This window comes from Neolamprologus multifasciatus, chromosome 11 (genome assembly GCF_963576455.1).
Source record: "Neolamprologus multifasciatus chromosome 11, fNeoMul1.2, whole genome shotgun sequence".
In the NCBI taxonomy this organism is placed as follows: domain Eukaryota; kingdom Metazoa; phylum Chordata; class Actinopteri; order Cichliformes; family Cichlidae; genus Neolamprologus; species Neolamprologus multifasciatus.
The window spans coordinates 24,496,972-24,514,694 of record NC_140449.1 but is presented as its reverse complement, the minus strand read 5'-3'; the positions used below and the strand labels follow the sequence as shown (position 1 = coordinate 24,514,694).

Below are 17,723 nucleotides of genomic sequence, written 5' to 3'. Positions count from 1 at the left end.
ACAGAGTTTGACTTATTTCAGGGTATTAATGATATTATTAGCTTGTGTTTAAAGCACCACCTTTTCATTATATTTCCAGTTTTATCAAGGGGACAGCTCACTGCAAAACCACAGTGAATAAAAAATAAACCCACAGTGTTTAATTGAGTTTTCTTTTTAAATTTATGTTGTAATAAATAATGTGTTTTCTTCATAATTAAAAGTATGAAATGTATGAAAAAACTCTATACATACTTTAAAAGATACATTAGAAGATTAGGAAATAACAGAATTATCAAAGACTAGAACTTAATCATAAGAGAAGAGGATCTGAGTGTATATGAAGAAACATATTTCACAGAGTTTTCACTTAATTTTATTGAACACGCCCACATTACATACACAGTCACACACAAACTCTGGTTAGTGTTTCAAACATAAAATACTGTACATGCACAATTTGCATATGTGGTGTTGACATGTTTTTCATGGTTTTAACTCTGCATGATTGGACAAGTATTTTGATTTAAAAGAGGCAAAGAATTGTATTTGTATTCTTCTTCTCCGGTGTAGTTACTATGACCTATCATCTAACAAGGGATGCTGAGAGGCAGTTTGCTCCAGCTGGTCTTCTTTACTCAGCAGGCAGGACTTCGTCCAGGACTGATTTAGCGTGGTCAATGCCCCTGCCCAGGGTGATGCCAACGTAGGGGCGCAGGTAGTATTCATAGACACCCAGTGCTGCTGTACGAGCCTTGTCCACTAAGGGAATTGCTTCCTGACCGATAGCACTGATGAAAAGAGGAAAAATGGATGATTTTAAAAGTATCCATGATTGAAGAATTTACCAAATAAATCAACAAAACCATAAAATCTGTCTGTATGTGTTTGTGCTGAAATTGTGAAATCTAAACATTAATTAAGTAGCATCTAATAGCAAATTATGTTTCAAGTAATGACATTAGCAGCTTACAGAGGTTTATTTTCTTTTGGAGCTGCCTGTGAAACATTAGGCGTTACTAGGATAGTTATAGGTGAAAACTTACGAGGCAACTTTCACAAAGGCTTGGTACTCAGGCTTGCTCTGCAGATTTTCAGCAAATTCCCTGGCATCCTGTGAACGCTCATTGTCACGTATGCCCTCCACAACGGGAGTGGCAGCAGCGTGCACCTTGTTGTAAAAATTCATCAGTCTCTTCATGAATGTGGCTTTGTGGGTGTTATATAACTCAACCATTTCTGGCGATGGTTCGGGAAGTGCACACAGGCTCATAGAGACTGGAAGGCAACAGAGTTGAGATTTTTAGAGAGAGAGAGATGAGAACTAGTACTATTAAAACAGTTGCAAGTAAATTCAATAATTACTGATGTATACACATGTTAAAAAGAGACAACAAAAAAGATTAATTGTTGCACTGGGAAATTTTACTAAACTGTTTAGGGGGTTAATGTGTAAATGTTATTTAAAAGCCAAATAAAAACTGTCCCACATATCTTGGCACCTCACTCTCAGTATCAGATTTCCTTGGTCAGTATTTAAATTTTTTCTGCTACAGCAGCTCACTGTATTATAAAATTAAGCACTTGTGTTGCATGTCGGCTACATATAAATACGTGCAATATTCATCCATGACACAGTGTTCATTAAATCCCTGAGTGCAATAAAAGCATGTTAGACTGGGCCAATCAAACATGATTAAAAACAGTCACATCAAACTCAATTTGCTCAAAAGCCTGACTGAATCGTAACTGTTACAGAACATTTAAGGTTTACAGGGTGACTTACCCTGCAGCGCCAAGATCAGTGCAAAAACATATTTTGCATTCATTTCTGAAAGACAAAAGACGAAAAAGCAAATGAAATTCACATTTCAACTTATTGAATCATTTTCATATTTTAACAACTGAAGATCATGGACAAGGTGATTAAATTGCTAACATTTAAAGCAAAACTGCATTTCCTAAATATTTCACGAAAAGCTGTTTTAGTGAAATCTACTCTGTAGTTGCAGAAGAGAAGCTGCAAGGGCAGCTGCAGGAAGAAAAAGGGATTACCTGCTGTTGCGTTGGATGCACAGATCCAAGAAGTGACAGTCTTCTCTCAAACCGAGTTGTCTGTAACTCAGAGCGCACATCTGGACAGGAAGATATAGGGGGGGACTGCAAACAAACGTCATCTGATGAGCATACACACACAACATGCTTGCATGCACATGCACGCAAACACACACACACATACACCTACACAAAGTCCAGTGTACGTGACATTCTTTAAATACAGAATGTGGAAATATGGCTTAGTTGTTATGTAATCTTTCTGAAATGTACGTTTATCCTTATCCATATGGCAAGATGCACTGTGGCACTGTGGAAGTTGCGATTTTGCAGAATGTCATAACAATTACACCTCATTTTATAGAAAAAACTAAAGCAGCTCGTGTGTCTGTATCTGTTATGACAAAAGATAATGTTAACTGTATCGGCTCTTGATAATCAGCACTTTTTTAACAGCAGATTTTATAGTATGTACTCAGATATTGGTGTCAAATGGTCAACAGGTCAATCATTCAGAACGCAACCCAACGCATTGTACTGAGCAATGGCTGCTGGGCATTCTGCCCTCACCTTTCACCCTAATACTCTGCCAGCAATGTGATCAGTTCTCTTTTCAATAGTGTTTTAAAAAGGTTTCTCCTCTGTATATCTTCATCTCACTGTTTTCTTTTTCTTTTTAACCTTATTTTTCACATATCCACATGCATCCATTTAATGCTTGAGATTTGTTTTACTTGTCAATTAATGCACCTGTGTGTGACTTGTACTCACGTAATCAAGAAGACAAGCTTTTCAGCTTCGATTAAAACCAAAACCAAAATGTTGGTTAATCGGATTCAGTTGGTGTGCTCTTTGTTTAATAACAACCAAACAAATACAAAAACTCTAAAACCTGCAGCAGAGGCAAACAGATATGTTGTAAGGATATTTATTAACAACTCATTTGATTTTTTTATGCATCATACATTAGTACAAGCCTAATGATAAACATTAAATTAGGATCACTTCAGCAGTGAAGCCATGACGTTTAGTAAGAATACTGATTTACTCTCAGCTTCTCGTTAAGTGAGTTAATCAACTCGAGTTGTGTTAAACGGTATGTAGTGGCCGATGGTAGTCTGAATCCTCTCCCACACTGAGCTTTTGACACCAGAGGCCCATTTAACATAGCTGTCAGTCACCGGTTGAATGTGGTCTTCATAATAAGCACCAGCAAAGCCTTGTGTTAGTTCCCCAAGCGCCAGGATTTTATTTTTGGCTGCCCTGTGAGATAAAAGCAGCAAAGTACATATAATACACAAATAAATATGTTATTGTGCAAACTTTTTGACACAATAAGTGAAATCAAACTAAATATTTTAACAATCCTGATCATTTACTGATCATTTACAAAGAGTTCTAGTCTGAACTTGTGAATGAACTGCATTCAGTGGTCAACAGGTTTTTTTTTCCTGAAATACCTGACCCTCTCTGCCAGCTTCTGCAGCAGTCCTGGTGAGTCAGGTTCTTTTGTGGGCTCTATTTGGGCCAGAAGTGGCCCACATGCTGCAAAGAAAGATGCTTGTCAGTCAATTAGAACAAAACAAAACGTGATCAGAAATGACAGAATCAATACTGAAGATAGTATAAAGTCATACCTTGCATTAGTAAGAAAAGACTGAAAAGAAGTGCTTTCATATGGGGCTGTCATGGAGAATTAAAAAAAAAAAACATACATCATAACAGTTCATGATATTGTTATTAATATAACAGAACTCTTTGTCAGCACAGTCCATATGCAGTTCACATTGGATGCAAAAACAACAAAGTTCTCAGCAGATTATATTAAAACATACTGGTTCTTTGTCTTTGACAGCTACAAGAAAAACACAGATTTGTGCATTGTCATTAAAACTACCATGATCAAAAGAGTATATTTTACCATTTCCTCTGGCTCTGGTCAGCAGGAGTTAAATGAACCAAATGTTATCTAGCCACTTTATTTGTATTTGGCAATGTGAACATTGGTCCTGATCGGATGATCATTCATCATTTTTTTTTTTTTCTTTGATTCACCGGTAGCAAATCAACAAGTCTTATTATGGTTTTATTTTCTCCCTAATTTGACTTTGAAACGTTTTGTTGTCTTAGCTAAAAAAAAAACCACTCACACCTGACAGGGCATTCAAAGACATTTGAGTTAAGTTTTAGTTTAGGTAGTTAGTTTTATACCTTTTTGAAAGATGGAACTTTTGCTTGTTTGGGAAAAATTGGTTTAATCCATTTAACACAGATCTACCATTTACAATGTGTTATGATTTGTCTTTCATGTTAAGTATCACTGTGTTACAATATGAATGTTAGTAAAAATCTATTTTTTTAAATAAAGTCTCAAACTCTTGGGATCTTTCCCTAATCAACCGAAGCTGAGTTCCACCGCTGAGCAAATACACTTTGGTTTAGGTATCTCTATTTTTGGCAGACGTTGATATGCTCTGTATTTACAGAGAAGTCAAAGTCTGTCTTCCAGCACCACAGATTTTAAGTAAAAATCTGGAGCAAAAGTTTCAGACAGATAAACATTTTCAGCTAAGCGAAGCATTTTTTGTGGGCAGAGTCCACCATAAAATTGATTTTGTGTTGCAGTCCACAGAGTCTGCTCTTCCATATGGAAACAGCTCAGCACTAATGTTCAGATTATGTTTCATAAGAGCACTGTACTCACAAACCTGGTCTTGCAGCTGTCTAAATATGCTGGATCAAAATTCTGTTGCCCTTGTCTTTAAACTGCTTTATGTTAAACATCTGGACAGTACAAAGTAAACATTGTGTATGTGTGTCCCTGAAAAGGCTGCAACTTAGAAAAAAAAACAGAAGAAAAACTATTACAATGCAGACAGTGCCTGTTTATAAGGTACACCAAGATAAAAGTGATGTATAAACAGCTTTGCAAAAGATCTCACCTTCAAGAACATTAAAGCTTTGAAGCTTTACCTGACATTACCTTAAAGTGAAACTAATTTCACAACAATTTCAAACAGGTGATATCAATTGCGGGCCCATGTCTGCACCAGCAGCTGACCTCTGTCAGGTTGTTCTCTTCAGGGAAACAGAAATCAATGAACTGGAACAACTTGCTGATTATTAACTCATCATAAACAGTGGCTTTATCCCAGGTGTTGTGAAATGCACAAAGCCATGTTGGCACTTGACCTTTGCTTCAAATTACTGACACAAATGGATTAATATCTATTAGCTGTTACTTGGTAGCCTTTGAAAAAAACTAGTCATATTTTTAATGGCCATTGGTAGACAAATACATAATTCTCCAAATTTACTTAGACATTCCACACATGTTAATGGTAGGTAATTAAAGAAGTTCATATAACAGTGTTTAGGCCTGGATTCTGGAAGTACTTCAAAGGTGGTTCACAGACCTTTTGTTGTTTTTAGAATGGACAAAATTGGAATAGCATAGTTATGTGTTTCTATAAAAAACAAAAATAATCTGAGCAGACACATTGAAATGATGTATCAAAACAATATTGCTTTTAGTCACTTGATACACCAACCAGTTTTTTTCATTTATCTATTTATTTATTTTAATCAAGTGTACAGTCTCTGGCACTTGATTGAAACATATATTTTAGATAATTTATTTTATTTAAAATAAACAGGGCACGGTGGTTAGCACTGTTGCTGCACAGCAAGAAGGTCCTGAGTTCAATTCCACCCTCAGGCCGGTTTCTTTCTGTGTGGAGTTTGCATGTTCTCCCCATGTTTGCGTGGGTTCCCTCTGGGTACTCCAGCTTCCTCCCACCGTCCAAAGACATGCAGTTTGTGGGGATAGGTTAATTGATTAATCCAAATTGGCCATAGGTGTGAATGCGGGAGTGAATGTGAGCATGACTGGTTGTCTGTCTCTGTGTGTTAGCCCTGCGACAGACTGGTGACCTGTCCAGGGTGTACCCCGCCTCTCGCCCTATGACAGCTGGGATAGGTTCCAGCGCCCCCCGCGACCCTGAAAAGGATAAGTGGAAGCGAATGGATAGATGGATGGAAAATAAACAGAGTGTGAGCAATAATCCATCTATGCATCCATCCATCCATCCATTTTCTTCTCCTTATCCGGGGGCAGCAGCCTAAGCAGAGAAGCCCAGACCTCCCTCTTCCCTTGCTTGTCCAGGGGAGTACCAAGGCCCAATGTTCTCAGTTCCCAGACCAGCCAAAAGATATAATCTCCAGCGTGTCCTGGGTCTGCTCCGGGGCCTCCTGCCGGTGGGACATGCCCAGAACACCTCACCCAGGAGGCACTCAGGAGGAATTCTTGTCAGATGCCCGAGAACAACCAACTCCTTTTAATGTGGTGGAGTAGCAGCTCTACTCGGAATCCACTCCCTAATGAGGTAGAGATCCTTACCCAATCACTAATGGAGGGGCCAGCCAACCTTTGGAAAAAGCACATTTCTGCCACTTTGTAAATCTGAGCAATAAATCACAACACAAATCTATTTAATTTGTAAATCATACATACAAATTGCTATTTGATTTAAATTTTAATTGCTAATAAATTTTAAAAATTTTAATTTTGTGGTTCAGGCTTGTTTTAGACTATATATATATATATATATATATATATATATATATATATATATATATATATATATATATATATATATATATATATATATATGTATATATAAACAAGCCTGAAATAATAAATAATAATAACAATAAATAATAATTTCATCTGTTAAAATGAATCACACCTCTCAGGTTGTTATTGATTTTCCATGGAGTTTAAGCAACAAGTGAGAGTTTAAAGCCTTCAATCCAGTTTGGATCCAATGGTGTGCAAAGCATATGGACGGTCTTCTGTAATAGACAGGAAGCGTTTAATAAGTGCTTAAATTTATTACAGAATTTCCTAGGGCAGGGATAGCTCCGTAGGTAGAGTGGTGGCCCCATAATCAGAAGATCGGTGGATCAAATGCACTAATCGGCTACCCTGAGTTATCGTCCTACACACTGCTCCCCGGGTGCCCAATGGCTGCCCACTGCTTCACTGAGTGAATGGGTTAAATGCATAGAGGAATTTCCCCACATGGATCAATAAAATATACATTATTATTGTATGGATGAAAACTTGAAAAAAAATCTTCAAAGATTACAGACTTATGTGTGCAAAGCAACATGTTATCTGAAATATCAGCCTTCATGCGTGAGAGTGAGCATCTTGTTGGTGAAGGGCTAGCTGCAGGCTAGTGATAGGATCTTGTCATCTTTTCTACTTTCAATCAAACCAAATTGATATTTCTTAACTTTTAACTGGAAAAGCCTCTGCAGATGGAGGTGATAATGTGATAATCACAGAGAGGAAAATTTACAAGGAGTGCAAAGAAAGGAAACCTGAGACAGGATAGGTTTAAAGCCAAGAGTGGCCTACCTGTGTATGTTTACTTTGAGTTTTAAAATATCAAAGTTTACTATATGAATAATTGTAAAGCAAACAAACAAACAAACCAAAAGTTGATGTTTTGAGTACATTAGTTTCCTGAGAAAGGCTCATTCTTTTCATCATTGACCTGCAAGTCTCCATGCCAGTATATAAAGTTTTAATAAACTAATACATAAATTAAAAAGCTTTCAGCTTTAATAATAAAATCAGCTTTATAATTTATGGCAAAGGGGTGGGATTAAATAAGTGTTTACTTCTTCCCACTCCCTTTCAACATGTAAATTAATCAGAACGTTTTTTTGTATGTATTTTGTATAGTATATATTTCTCTCTTATTTTCTTTTCTAAATGTACCTGTAAATTGTTCACGTGTTGAAATAAATTACCAATCAATCATCAATCAAAATCAGCTTTAATAAAAATAAATCAGCATTAGTCATAAAAATGAAAAACATACCTGTTTTCCATCTTAGAAGTGTCTTTAAAAAAATCTATGTGCATCTCACTTTGTAAGCACGCTGCGTTTCAGGAGGGTGGCCCAAACACCATGCAACATGGACAAGTGGTGACCTTGAGGCATCTCTGCCCACTTTAGTGGTCAGCACTGATGTAATTACAGTAGTGTGGAAAACGTGTTTGCCCCTTCCGGATGTCCTATTTCTTTCTATGTTTGTCACATTTAAATGTTTCAGACCATCACACAAATCTAAATGTTAGACAAAGAATGCAAAATGCAGAATGCTGATTATGATAGAGACATGCTCAATTTTATTCAGCAAGATTGTGATTGTGTGCTGAAAAATAACTCTTAGATTAGAATTCAAAAACCACTACTTGTTTAACTATCATTTACAAGTGATAGTCACAAGTATGTCAAAAAAATCTCAACAATTGTTGGCTGTAGATATTTTATCTTGTAAGGTAAAGACTACAATAATAAAGACAAAAGCCAAACAAAACTAAGATCTTAAATCCATGTTTCTAATAGTTTTAGGATTGTATTTGTGTGGGAATTAATAAAGTCATTACTAGTTAAAATCAGAGGACTTAACTACTGGCTTTATTGATCATTAGCTAAACAGAGCTATGACTTTTTGTCAGTCTAACAACAAAAAACCCAAGGTTGTCCTTATTGTCTTCAATCAGTGACAAGCAGAAAGATGGTCTAGCTTTACAGATGCTTATTTATAGAGCAACAAACTCTTTTTCCAGGATAAGTGAGGATCTTCTACATTAATGAGACAGAATTTCATCTTCAGCTTTGGGTTCTCATTTAAGGCTGACAAGTACTTCTGATTTTACTTCTGATTTTAGGTTTTCTTTTTCAGAGGAGTATCCAGAGTATCCAGGGTCATATGCAGCAAGGATGTAACTGTACTAATAAAATAATCAATGTCTTTGGGAATAGTGTTTGTGTTGGCACATGGCAAGAGTGGAGGAATTAAATCTATGAACTTAGTTACAGCACTTTCTGAACGACATTAATTGTAATGAAATGTATTCTAATGTATGCATTGATTAAAAAAACAGAAATATTTATTAAATTTAAATTGTATATTGAGTATATTTAGATATGTACTTTCCTAAGGGATCAGTTCATTGTGTAAAATAACACATTTCAGTAGTGATATAATTATTAACAATTGACGCAAGCTATTTGGGAACTCCTTAAAATCTGGAGTGGTGGCCAAGATTTCAAACTGTGTAAAAAGAAAAAGTGCTTTATTGCTTTTTAATAATTAATGACTAGACTGCACTGAATAAAAATTTGTCTTTGTAAAGATTATGTAAATTGTTAAGATCAGACTGTATCTGAAAATATTTTTTTTCAGTTGTTCATTTTTTGTTTGTTTGTTTACATTATTGTAACTTCTGTTGTTTATTGATTCAAGAATTGAGAAGTCTGACTTACAAACATTTGCAATTGTATAAATATTATTATTTTTTTACTTAAAAGTCTCATTGTATCACACACATACTTAATAAAAGGGGAAAGTAAGATTTATTTTTATGCATCAGCCACAGTAAAACTTTAATGGAAAGAAAATCATTCTGTTGAAATATGCAATCGCCATTACTTACATGTTAGATGATTACTTTTAAATTAACTGAGTGCTTACTACAATGCTGAGCAGTTTATCTAACAGACGTGAATGTTTTTTTGTTTCCGTTGCTCAAACTGTCCTTTTTGTCTTGTTTCCCTGTTTTTCACATCCTACCTTCTTTAGACTTTTATTCCTTCTTTGCGGCTTAAACATTCCTGTCCTCATTTAAAAGAGGAGTAAGTGGGCAAAACTTTATGTGGTCCATTTTGTCAGATCGTTGCAATGAAAAAAGGAGAATGAACTACAACTATAACCTATAGTAACTGTGACCTGAGTTAGAGCCAGGAAGTCAAAGACCTCATTTCTCAACATTTTGTTTTCACAGCAAGCTGTCTGATGCAAAAGGCCAATGTCCATTTGTTGCTGATGACTTGACCTACAAGATTATACTGCTATCATGCCACAGTACAATCAAGAACTCTTTTAATCAGTGAATACAACAATACACACACAAACACACACACACACACACACCACACACACACACACACACCACACACGTCATCTCATGTTTTCTTGCTTTGCATGGCCACAAATTGAGGATCACCCACAATTTATGTTTTAAAATATTTGCAATTTCTTTATTGCACTTTTCAAAAAAAAAAAGAAAAAAAGATTACACTCTTTACAGGTAACATAATTATTTAGTCTGTGTAGAGCAACGTGACATGTGAAATATCGGCCACCCACGAGCAGAGTGAGCATCTTAGGCTGGTTGCTGGCTAGCGACAGGTTCCTGTCCGCTATTCTACTGACCAATTTCCCCGAATTTGGCTTTCACCTTCTGAAAGGCATCTGAGAACCAGTTCCTGGGCAAAATAAACACAAGTTAGATGGCGTTGAATTGTGTGTGTGCCTATATGAATAAATCTGCTTATTCCCTGTATGTTAGAGTACCTGGTGTTGGTTCCAAATTCGCTGTTGTGTATATCATCGAAGGCAGTCTTCGTTTTTTCAGCGAGGGACTGACCAATTTCAGTCAATTTCTGACCAAACTTGTCAAATTTTTCCTTAAAGCTGGTATCGTCTTGGGCCTCTGTAGATGGAGGCATATTCAAAGAGAGGGAAATTTGCATCATGTGAAATAAGAACAGCATGACTGGAACAGGATATGTTTAAAGCCAAGTAGCCTACCTGTGTATGCCACAAAAGCCAGCATCAGCACGGCAACTGCAAGGTACAGTCTCATTTTTGCTGTAAATGACTGAGAATATAAAAGGGACAAATTTTTGTCTTTTTTCACACATTTGCTGAGGATCACTAATGAAAGTGGAAAACAGTTAACATTTATCTTTCTTTAAAAATTGTGCCTCTGCATGTCAGCACCAAGGTGACTGGACAGCTCCTTTTACTTTTTGTCTGTTATTTCTCTACTTTGAGTTTACAAAACTGACCATTTTACCGATAAAGCACATTTGGTCATGATATTTTTATTGAAGAAAACAAAACAAAACAAAAAGAACCACAGACACACACACAGACACAAAACCAAACAAACAAAACAAACAAACAAAGGTTTTGAATTATTTCATGTTCTTTGTCTACTAAAGTGCATGTCTCTGCAATCTTTAATAAACTTTCAAAAGATTATTTTTTAGTCCTATAAAATACTATATATATATATATATATATATATATATATATATATAAATATAAATTTAAAAAATATACATACCTGTTTTTTGTCTCAGAAGAGAAAAAAAAATCAAATGCCTTTAAAAGCCTATGTGCGTCCCTCTTTATAAGCGCTTGGTTTTAGGAGAGTGACGCAAACACCAGACAACACGTACAAGTGGTGACCTTGAGTCGTCTCTGCCCCTTTTATTGACCAGCACATGAGTTAAGATATGTTGATTGTGATAGAGACGTGCTCAAATTCATTATGCAGCAAGATTGTGTGATATCCACCACGGTGATAAAAGAGAGAGAGCGAGGAAGAGAGAGAGAGAGAGAGAGAGAGAGAGAGGGAGACTCTAGATTACAGTCATGAAGTGATGTATTATGTGTAATTATTATTTACAAGTAGTACTCAGAAAAAAAGCATGACATTGAAAAGCATAAAGACAATATAAGTATGTGTATATATATTTTTGAAAAAATCTAATCACAAGGATATGAAGACATGTGCATTCATGGCCGAAACAGCAGCTTAGTAGATAAGGTGAGATATGATGTAGAAGAACAATAGTTCAATAGTGATATAATCATCACCAACTGACCATTTGGAACCTCCTTTGGACCTGAAGCTCTGGCTAAATTTTTAATTGTATCAAACACTTTGCCTTTAATACTTTTTAATGTGGGGTGACTAGACTGCAATGAATACTGGTTAAATCTGCCTGCTTTTGATACATGGTGCACATTTTTAACACAAACTTTCTCTGAAATGTTCTTTTTTCTTCCTTTTCTTGCATTTTACATGATATTTTAGAGGTTGGAGCAAACCTTAACTGCTATCATTAAATAACTGTTCAGCAACTTTTTTTCCCACCTCTACTCCTACGGATAGTGTCATAATAGCTCAACCCTAATGAACATTAACATTGATGTAACATGACATCTTTTGTTATTTGTTTGGTTTTAGAAAGTCACAAGTAGCAGATAAAGTTCTTTTCATATCTGTCTTATACAAACCTCCCCTTGCTTATAAAAGGAGTAAGTGGATAAAATTATACATGCTCCAATTTGTCAGTTTGCACCGGAAAAACAGTACAGTTGAATGAACTGCAGTAATCCCTATTATGAGCCGAGTTAGAGCCAGGAAGTCTGCATCTACCAATTCAAAGACCTCATTGCTTAACATTTTGTTTTCACAGCAAGCAGTCTGATGCAAAAGGCCAATGTCCATTTGTTGCTGATGACTTGGCCTATAAGGTGTTACTGCTATGATGACTGGTCTAATTGACTTAAATACGACTTAACATGCCTCAGCATCTCCATCTCTTTTGTAATGGAGTGGCTGGTGGGCTTATTTATGAGCTTGAGCTTGCGTGCACAGAAACTCCTCTTGAATAATTGTAGGAGGCATAGGGCGTGAAAGTGCATGTCTTGTGTGCTCACAATTTGGAATAACAAGCTTACAGGAGGGCTGTTTTTGTGTTTGGCCAAGGCCCCTGTGGTGACTGATGTTGTGTGCCAGCTCTGAAGAAGGTGAAAAGGATGGTGAGAAGAGTGGGGGTTTTAAAAGGAGGTAAAATCTCTGCAGGGATGTTTTTGGGGTTACTAGCAGTCATGGGCTAGATAGCACCTGCAAAATAGCTGTTTTTTTCCTTCTTCTTCTTTTCCTTTAATTCTTAGCACTTAGAGTGCAGACACCCTATAGTACAGCAGACAGAGCAGAATTGCTGAGGTAGCAGAATGCTTGTGGTTTTCCTGTTTTTACCACCCATGACTGATCCTTTAACACAGTTGACTGTGTACTGTAGGAGTTTCACTTGTCTGTTCCAAATAAACCCTGGTTCCTGAAAGAAGTGATTTCACCGAGGATAAACACGTAGTCATATCATCAGTCACTCTTCAGTTTACATGCAATGCCCTTTAGCACTGGTAGAAAGGGTAAACATGTTTTGAAGAGAAAAGAAACTGATTAAATCTAGTCAATTTAGGGAAAAAAACATACAATAAAATAGATATAACTTTCTGTATCAGAGAGAACTGATGATTATTTTGAAAAAAAAATGTAAAGTAGAAAGTCAGGGAAAGTAAGTAGAGTGTTATCAAAGTTTTTCCATTAGAAAACCGTTTGGTGTGGCAGAAACATGGACAAATCTTACACTTCTCATCAAGAGTCATTTTATTGTGTTTCACTATTCTTGTATTGCTTTTAATTTCAGGTTGTATTCACAATAATTTGTATTTTTATCAAATAATGTGAAATTTCTAAAGTCATTTTGTGTCTTGACTGCAGAAACTTAATCCTCAAAAATGTGTGCGCTCGAAGCACCGTTTATGTTTCTTTATGTGGCACGTATAGTTTACTTATTCTCCCAAAAAAGAAAACACAGCTGCATCTTTGTGTTTCCTGGATTCAAGTGGAGAAGAAAATCTGAACAGGGGACAAATGGTGTCCCCTACTGGCCTCGGGCTCAAACTTCAAAGAGAAAATCATGCTGCGTTTAAACAGCCATTTTTACCCTTTTTCATTTAAAGGACAATTTCCAGCGTATGACAGCTGAAGCCACCTTTTTCCTGTGAATGGTGCCTTTGAACTGAAGTTAAAAAACATAATTTTGTTCTTAAAATCCTCTTACACTACTAAAACCGCTAGTTGAAAAAAGTTTTGGACAAAATACGGGGAAAGATGAGAAAAATAAGCAGTTTTCTATATATGTCAAAGTCTCTTATTCTATATTGGTGGTGGTTTACTTATAAAATAAATTTTAGGCAAGATAATCATCACCTCAATGGTAATTTAATCTGTGGCACAGAATGTTCCCAAATGCCTGCTGGGATCAAGAGAAAGGAATTTCAAGGGAGATTTTAACAAGTTTGGACTAGAAAAGGGTAAACTAAGAGATGTAAGGGGGTGGCTGAACAAGGAAAGCAAACCAAAAAAATCCTGATGCTTATGGTGGAGTAGAGGAACAGACAGGGAGCCTGGCTTTAATTTCAAATGTTCTTGTTATTGCACTTATCCATTATGATTGCTATGGAGGATGTAGGTGGGGGGATTTGGAACTGAACCCATCCCTTTTAACACTGGGTGAGAAGCAAATACACCGGGAAGAAGTCACCTGTCAATCACAAAGTGGACAAGTAGAGACATATAAGTCATCATGTTTTATGTGTTCCACCAATGAGCAATTTAGATTAGTCAAGTAACCTAATAAGCCTGTTTTTGCACCGTGGGAGGAAACTGAAGCACCCAGAGGAAACTTAACCACAAGGAAAAGCAACACAGTACGACCCAGCTGGTCTTTGAACCCAGAACCTTTTTAACATGAGGCAACAGTGCTTTATATAAGCCATTATATAAATACTCACATGGTCTTATGTAACCACTGCCAAATGTAACAATGTGACAGCAGCACAGGGGCGCTACGTTTTTTAAATGGCTTGATAATCTTACTAGTAAAAGCCATTAAGGCCGCTATTCTTTTATAGATGATGTTAGACATGTTATACTTTATAATGCCATAGCACCGTTATGCAAAATAATCCAGTTTCAAAGCATTAATTGCATCTTGTCTACATTATAAAGCAGTAATGTAATTATTTAAAATAGTCACCAACAGCATCAGCTGTTTCCACTCATCAGGTGTAACTGAACCCAAAGTTAAATAATAGATTGCTCATTAATGTTTGATAAGAAAAACAAACAGTGAAAGGAACTATTTTTTCTAGGTTCTTTATTTACTCAGCACTGTTTAGCACACCACAGTTAAAGAAAGTGCACTTACAGAGAGCAGCATGGTGGGCATACAACATGTTAACCACACTTGTGAAGTACATACAGGTGTTACATTTTACTCACTGATTATTTGCATCAAGTAATTTTACGATCCATTTCTCTGTGAAGTGCAACACAGAAACAACAATAAACAGGACTCCTTTTTGTTGGTTCGGTATCACTTCTAGAAGAAACGAGATAGCACTCATGGTTGTTCACTGCATTTATTGAAATGAAAGGCATTGTTGTTATGTGCATTGGAGGATAACGGGATGAAATCTCAAGCTCAAGCTGAAACTCTGCGGTAATAACCAAACAAAATGTAGAAATTGAATACAAAAACTTGTGGGAATAGACGGATATAACAGTTAATTCATAGTAGAAAAGCAAAGGATATTACAAATAATTGTTGTTTTTTTGCATAAGAAAGGTTGTTATTGACTGTGGTGCTTGTGTTCACTGATTAAGGGAGTCAATGAGAAAATAAGAAAGGGTGACTGTGCAGAAGGAAGAACACACCTGTTGAATGTTCTGCACCTTATCCTCCCTTGTCTCTCTATTCAACCCCCATATCCTGAACACTAGAACACTCAGTGTGAAGATCATCAGCAACTTTCTCCTTTTCTCATTTTACCTGGGTATAAAGAAATCAGCAGTGTAGCCATTTCACCAACCATCTACCACTTTCAGAGTCTCTCTTTAGGCAGTGGTTGACTCCTTGATCTTGTCTACAATCTCCTCAAACTGCTCACGGATCTTGGTGGCATAGGGGGAGAACAATTCTGTCATCTCTTCAATCTTCCCCTGAACTGAGGTGCGCAGTTCCTCTGCAGTGGCCTCCAGCTGGGTCCTGATGCCCTCAGCCTGGGTCTCTAGCTGCTGACCCAGGCCCTCAGCCTGTGTCTGCAACATAGCAGTGATGTCACTCAGCTTCTTATTGCTGTTGTCATTGGCCTGCTGGACATAGGGCTCAACATGCTCCTTCACTGTATCCAGGTTCTGGGAGGCACGGGACTGGATCTCACCCATGTAGGTGGCCACAGTGCTAAAATAAGAAAGGAATGGTTCGATTAAAGTTTATATTTCTAAACGCAAGAGAGAATTCTAAAAGTTTCTGCCCAACTTACTTGCGAATCTCCTCAATGTCCTTATTGAGGCGCTTCTGCAGTTTATGGATGAAGTTGTTCATGCGGCTTTCGAGATCACCAGTGTTATGGTCCACCATAGCCTGGAGCTCATTGTGATACTCAGTGCCGCGCTCTTTGGCATCCAGCATGTCCTTCTGCAGTCTGTTGATCAGAAGCTGAACGTCTTGAGAAAGCTGGGCAGTGGAGGTCTCAGTGTAGGGAACCAGCTTGGTCTGAATGTTATTTTTGTATGTTTCAAGCTCTGCCATGGTGTCAGTGATCAGAGTGCTAAAAGCAGAAGAACAAGAAACACTAATCAATGCATTGTTCAGTGCAAGAAAAAACAAAGGAAAGTACTGATTAATTGCTCAGCTTCACTTACTCTAACTCCCTGCTGAGCTGAGAGGCCTTGAGGTTCTCCACAACTCCATCAGCATTTTGGCCCAGCTTGGCAATGTACTCCCAGAAGCGATCCACACTTTCCTCCCATGGATTTTTAGTGGCATCAGCCTGGCGAACAGCACGGCCATTGCAGCCTATAGTGGGCACACATAGAAAGCATGGATAAATAAAGTAACTCAGATATAATAAAGTGTGACTGATAAATACTAAACCAGCACGTAAGTCCACCTACCAGTGATGACTGCCAGAGCAAGGATCAGGGCTACAGCCTTCATGGTTGTTAGACAGTCAGATACACCTATGAAAAGCATAAGGAACGCTCAGAAAATCAGCAATACAATAACATTTACATTTGCATCTTCCACACTATTTACTGTGTTTTTATAAACTACGATATAGACTGGAAATTTAAAAAACAAAAAAACAAAAAAACAACGCGAGTTTTACGTTTAACACATATGTGCAAAAGTAAACTCAGCCAATAACTAAAGTGAAACTTCATAATTTCTAAGACTTGGCATCAAACAAAAGAGGACAGCATGTTTCTCCGTTCTTTCTATCGTCTTTCACTCACCTGTGAGGTTGAGATTCCTCCGTGCTCTTTAGTTGGTGACTGGGGGTTTTATAGCCCTGGGAGGCTGTCTCTGCGCATGTTGCGCATAAAGCGATCGCGCGGGCACGGTCGCGCGATGGTGATGATGATGTTGATTTGTCTGCAGATAATCATGTTTTCTTCTGCCTAACGTGCCACCGAAACCTAAACGGTGTGCTTTGTTGGAGGGGGGGATTGAGCAATCTGGTTGTCACGAGAACAAACGGGGTAAAAGTTCCACGTTTAACGCAACGACAAATATTCGTCACATTATTCAGTTTTCACGTTTTTATTCTTAAATTTATTAGCAAAAGCAGTATCTAAAGAAGTAAAAAATAAAAACTTTAGAATAAAAGTTTCTCCGTCAGAGATTTAATGCCCTTATTGACGTATAGATTATTAGTGCAAAATGAAATACAAATAAAGCCATAACCTACATAATGTATCAAAAAGATCTTAAGTAGCCTACTCATACGTTTTAAATTGTTTTGAACAGTTGCCAAAATAATTAAACCGTTTGTGAGCATGCAGAAACACGCATGAAAAGTTTTCGATAGTGTCATTGGTGTTTATTTCGCAAATCCCTTGTGTGTTTTCCTGTGTTTTCCTGTATTTTTTCCTTTTTATTGCAGTATTG

At 37.0% G+C, this 17,723-nt stretch overlaps 4 protein-coding genes across 5 annotated transcripts; all 4 read right to left on the bottom strand.

The window, feature by feature from the left end:
* Window positions 1-332: 332 nt before the first annotated feature.
* On the bottom strand, window positions 333-2,147 carry apoa2 (apolipoprotein A-II). Its single transcript, XM_085176958.1, has 4 exons — window positions 2,035-2,147; window positions 1,766-1,810; window positions 1,026-1,257; window positions 333-770 (listed from the first exon to the last, which is right to left on the bottom strand). The coding sequence occupies exons 2-4, from the start codon at window positions 1,806-1,808 to the stop codon at window positions 614-616; spliced, it is 432 nt and encodes a 143-aa protein (XP_085033084.1). The 5' UTR covers window positions 1,809-1,810; window positions 2,035-2,147; the 3' UTR covers window positions 333-613.
* Window positions 2,148-2,946: 799 nt separating this feature from the next.
* On the bottom strand, window positions 2,947-4,041 carry apoc4 (apolipoprotein C-IV). 2 transcript variants are annotated; one of them, XM_085176960.1, is made up of 4 exons: window positions 3,956-4,041; window positions 3,672-3,717; window positions 3,495-3,579; window positions 2,947-3,297 (listed from the first exon to the last, which is right to left on the bottom strand). In XM_085176960.1, exons 1-4 carry the CDS (start codon window positions 3,956-3,958, stop codon window positions 3,105-3,107), a joined length of 327 nt encoding a protein of 108 aa, XP_085033086.1. In that variant the 5' UTR covers window positions 3,959-4,041; the 3' UTR covers window positions 2,947-3,104. The 2 variants fall into 2 exon arrangements, with proteins under 2 accessions (XP_085033086.1, XP_085033087.1); XM_085176961.1 differs by lacking the exon at window positions 3,956-4,041 and adding an exon at window positions 3,870-3,893.
* Window positions 4,042-10,129: 6,088 nt separating this feature from the next.
* On the bottom strand, window positions 10,130-11,394 carry apoc1 (apolipoprotein C-I). The gene is made up of 4 exons (XM_085176963.1): window positions 11,252-11,394; window positions 10,711-10,780; window positions 10,474-10,612; window positions 10,130-10,385 (listed from the first exon to the last, which is right to left on the bottom strand). The coding sequence occupies exons 2-4, from the start codon at window positions 10,763-10,765 to the stop codon at window positions 10,325-10,327; spliced, it is 255 nt and encodes an 84-aa protein (XP_085033089.1). The 5' UTR covers window positions 10,766-10,780; window positions 11,252-11,394; the 3' UTR covers window positions 10,130-10,324.
* Window positions 11,395-14,907: 3,513 nt separating this feature from the next.
* On the bottom strand, window positions 14,908-17,208 carry apoeb (apolipoprotein Eb). Its single transcript, XM_085176956.1, has 5 exons — window positions 17,069-17,208; window positions 16,727-16,792; window positions 16,475-16,628; window positions 16,093-16,380; window positions 14,908-16,010 (listed from the first exon to the last, which is right to left on the bottom strand). The coding sequence occupies exons 2-5, from the start codon at window positions 16,767-16,769 to the stop codon at window positions 15,665-15,667; spliced, it is 831 nt and encodes a 276-aa protein (XP_085033082.1). The 5' UTR covers window positions 16,770-16,792; window positions 17,069-17,208; the 3' UTR covers window positions 14,908-15,664.
* Between the last annotated feature and the right edge of the window lie 515 nt (window positions 17,209-17,723).

What these genes read in the sequence shown, in the direction of transcription:
- apoeb (XM_085176956.1), bottom strand. Translation starts at nt 16,769, where the DNA reads ATGAAGGCTGTAGCCCTGATCCTTGCTCTGGCAGTCATCACTG. An exon ending in CAGCTCAGCAGGGAGTTAGA is followed by an intron (nt 16,381 to 16,474) that starts GTAAGTGAAGCT and finishes TTCTGCTTTTAG; the next exon opens with CACTCTGATCACTGACACCA. An exon ending in GACATTGAGGAGATTCGCAA is followed by an intron (nt 16,011 to 16,092) that starts GTAAGTTGGGCA and finishes TTCTTATTTTAG; the next exon opens with CACTGTGGCCACCTACATGG.
- apoc1 (XM_085176963.1), bottom strand. Translation starts at nt 10,765, where the DNA reads ATGAGACTGTACCTTGCAGTTGCCGTGCTGATGCTGGCTTTTGTGGCA. An exon ending in GGCTTTTGTGGCATACACAG is followed by an intron (nt 10,613 to 10,710) that starts GTAGGCTACTTG and finishes CTCCATCTACAG; the next exon opens with AGGCCCAAGACGATACCAGC. An exon ending in GAATTTGGAACCAACACCAG is followed by an intron (nt 10,386 to 10,473) that starts GTACTCTAACAT and finishes TATTTTGCCCAG; the next exon opens with GAACTGGTTCTCAGATGCCT.
- apoc4 (XM_085176960.1), bottom strand. An exon ending in TCTTTTCTTACTAATGCAAG is followed by an intron (nt 3,580 to 3,671) that starts GTATGACTTTAT and finishes CTTTCTTTGCAG; the next exon opens with CATGTGGGCCACTTCTGGCC. An exon ending in AAGCTGGCAGAGAGGGTCAG is followed by an intron (nt 3,298 to 3,494) that starts GTATTTCAGGAA and finishes TTTATCTCACAG; the next exon opens with GGCAGCCAAAAATAAAATCC.
- apoa2 (XM_085176958.1), bottom strand. Translation starts at nt 1,808, where the DNA reads ATGAATGCAAAATATGTTTTTGCACTGATCTTGGCGCTGCAGG. An exon ending in ACTGATCTTGGCGCTGCAGG is followed by an intron (nt 1,258 to 1,765) that starts GTAAGTCACCCT and finishes GTTGCCTTCCAG; the next exon opens with TCTCTATGAGCCTGTGTGCA. An exon ending in GCCTTTGTGAAAGTTGCCTC is followed by an intron (nt 771 to 1,025) that starts GTAAGTTTTCAC and finishes TCTTTTCATCAG; the next exon opens with TGCTATCGGTCAGGAAGCAA.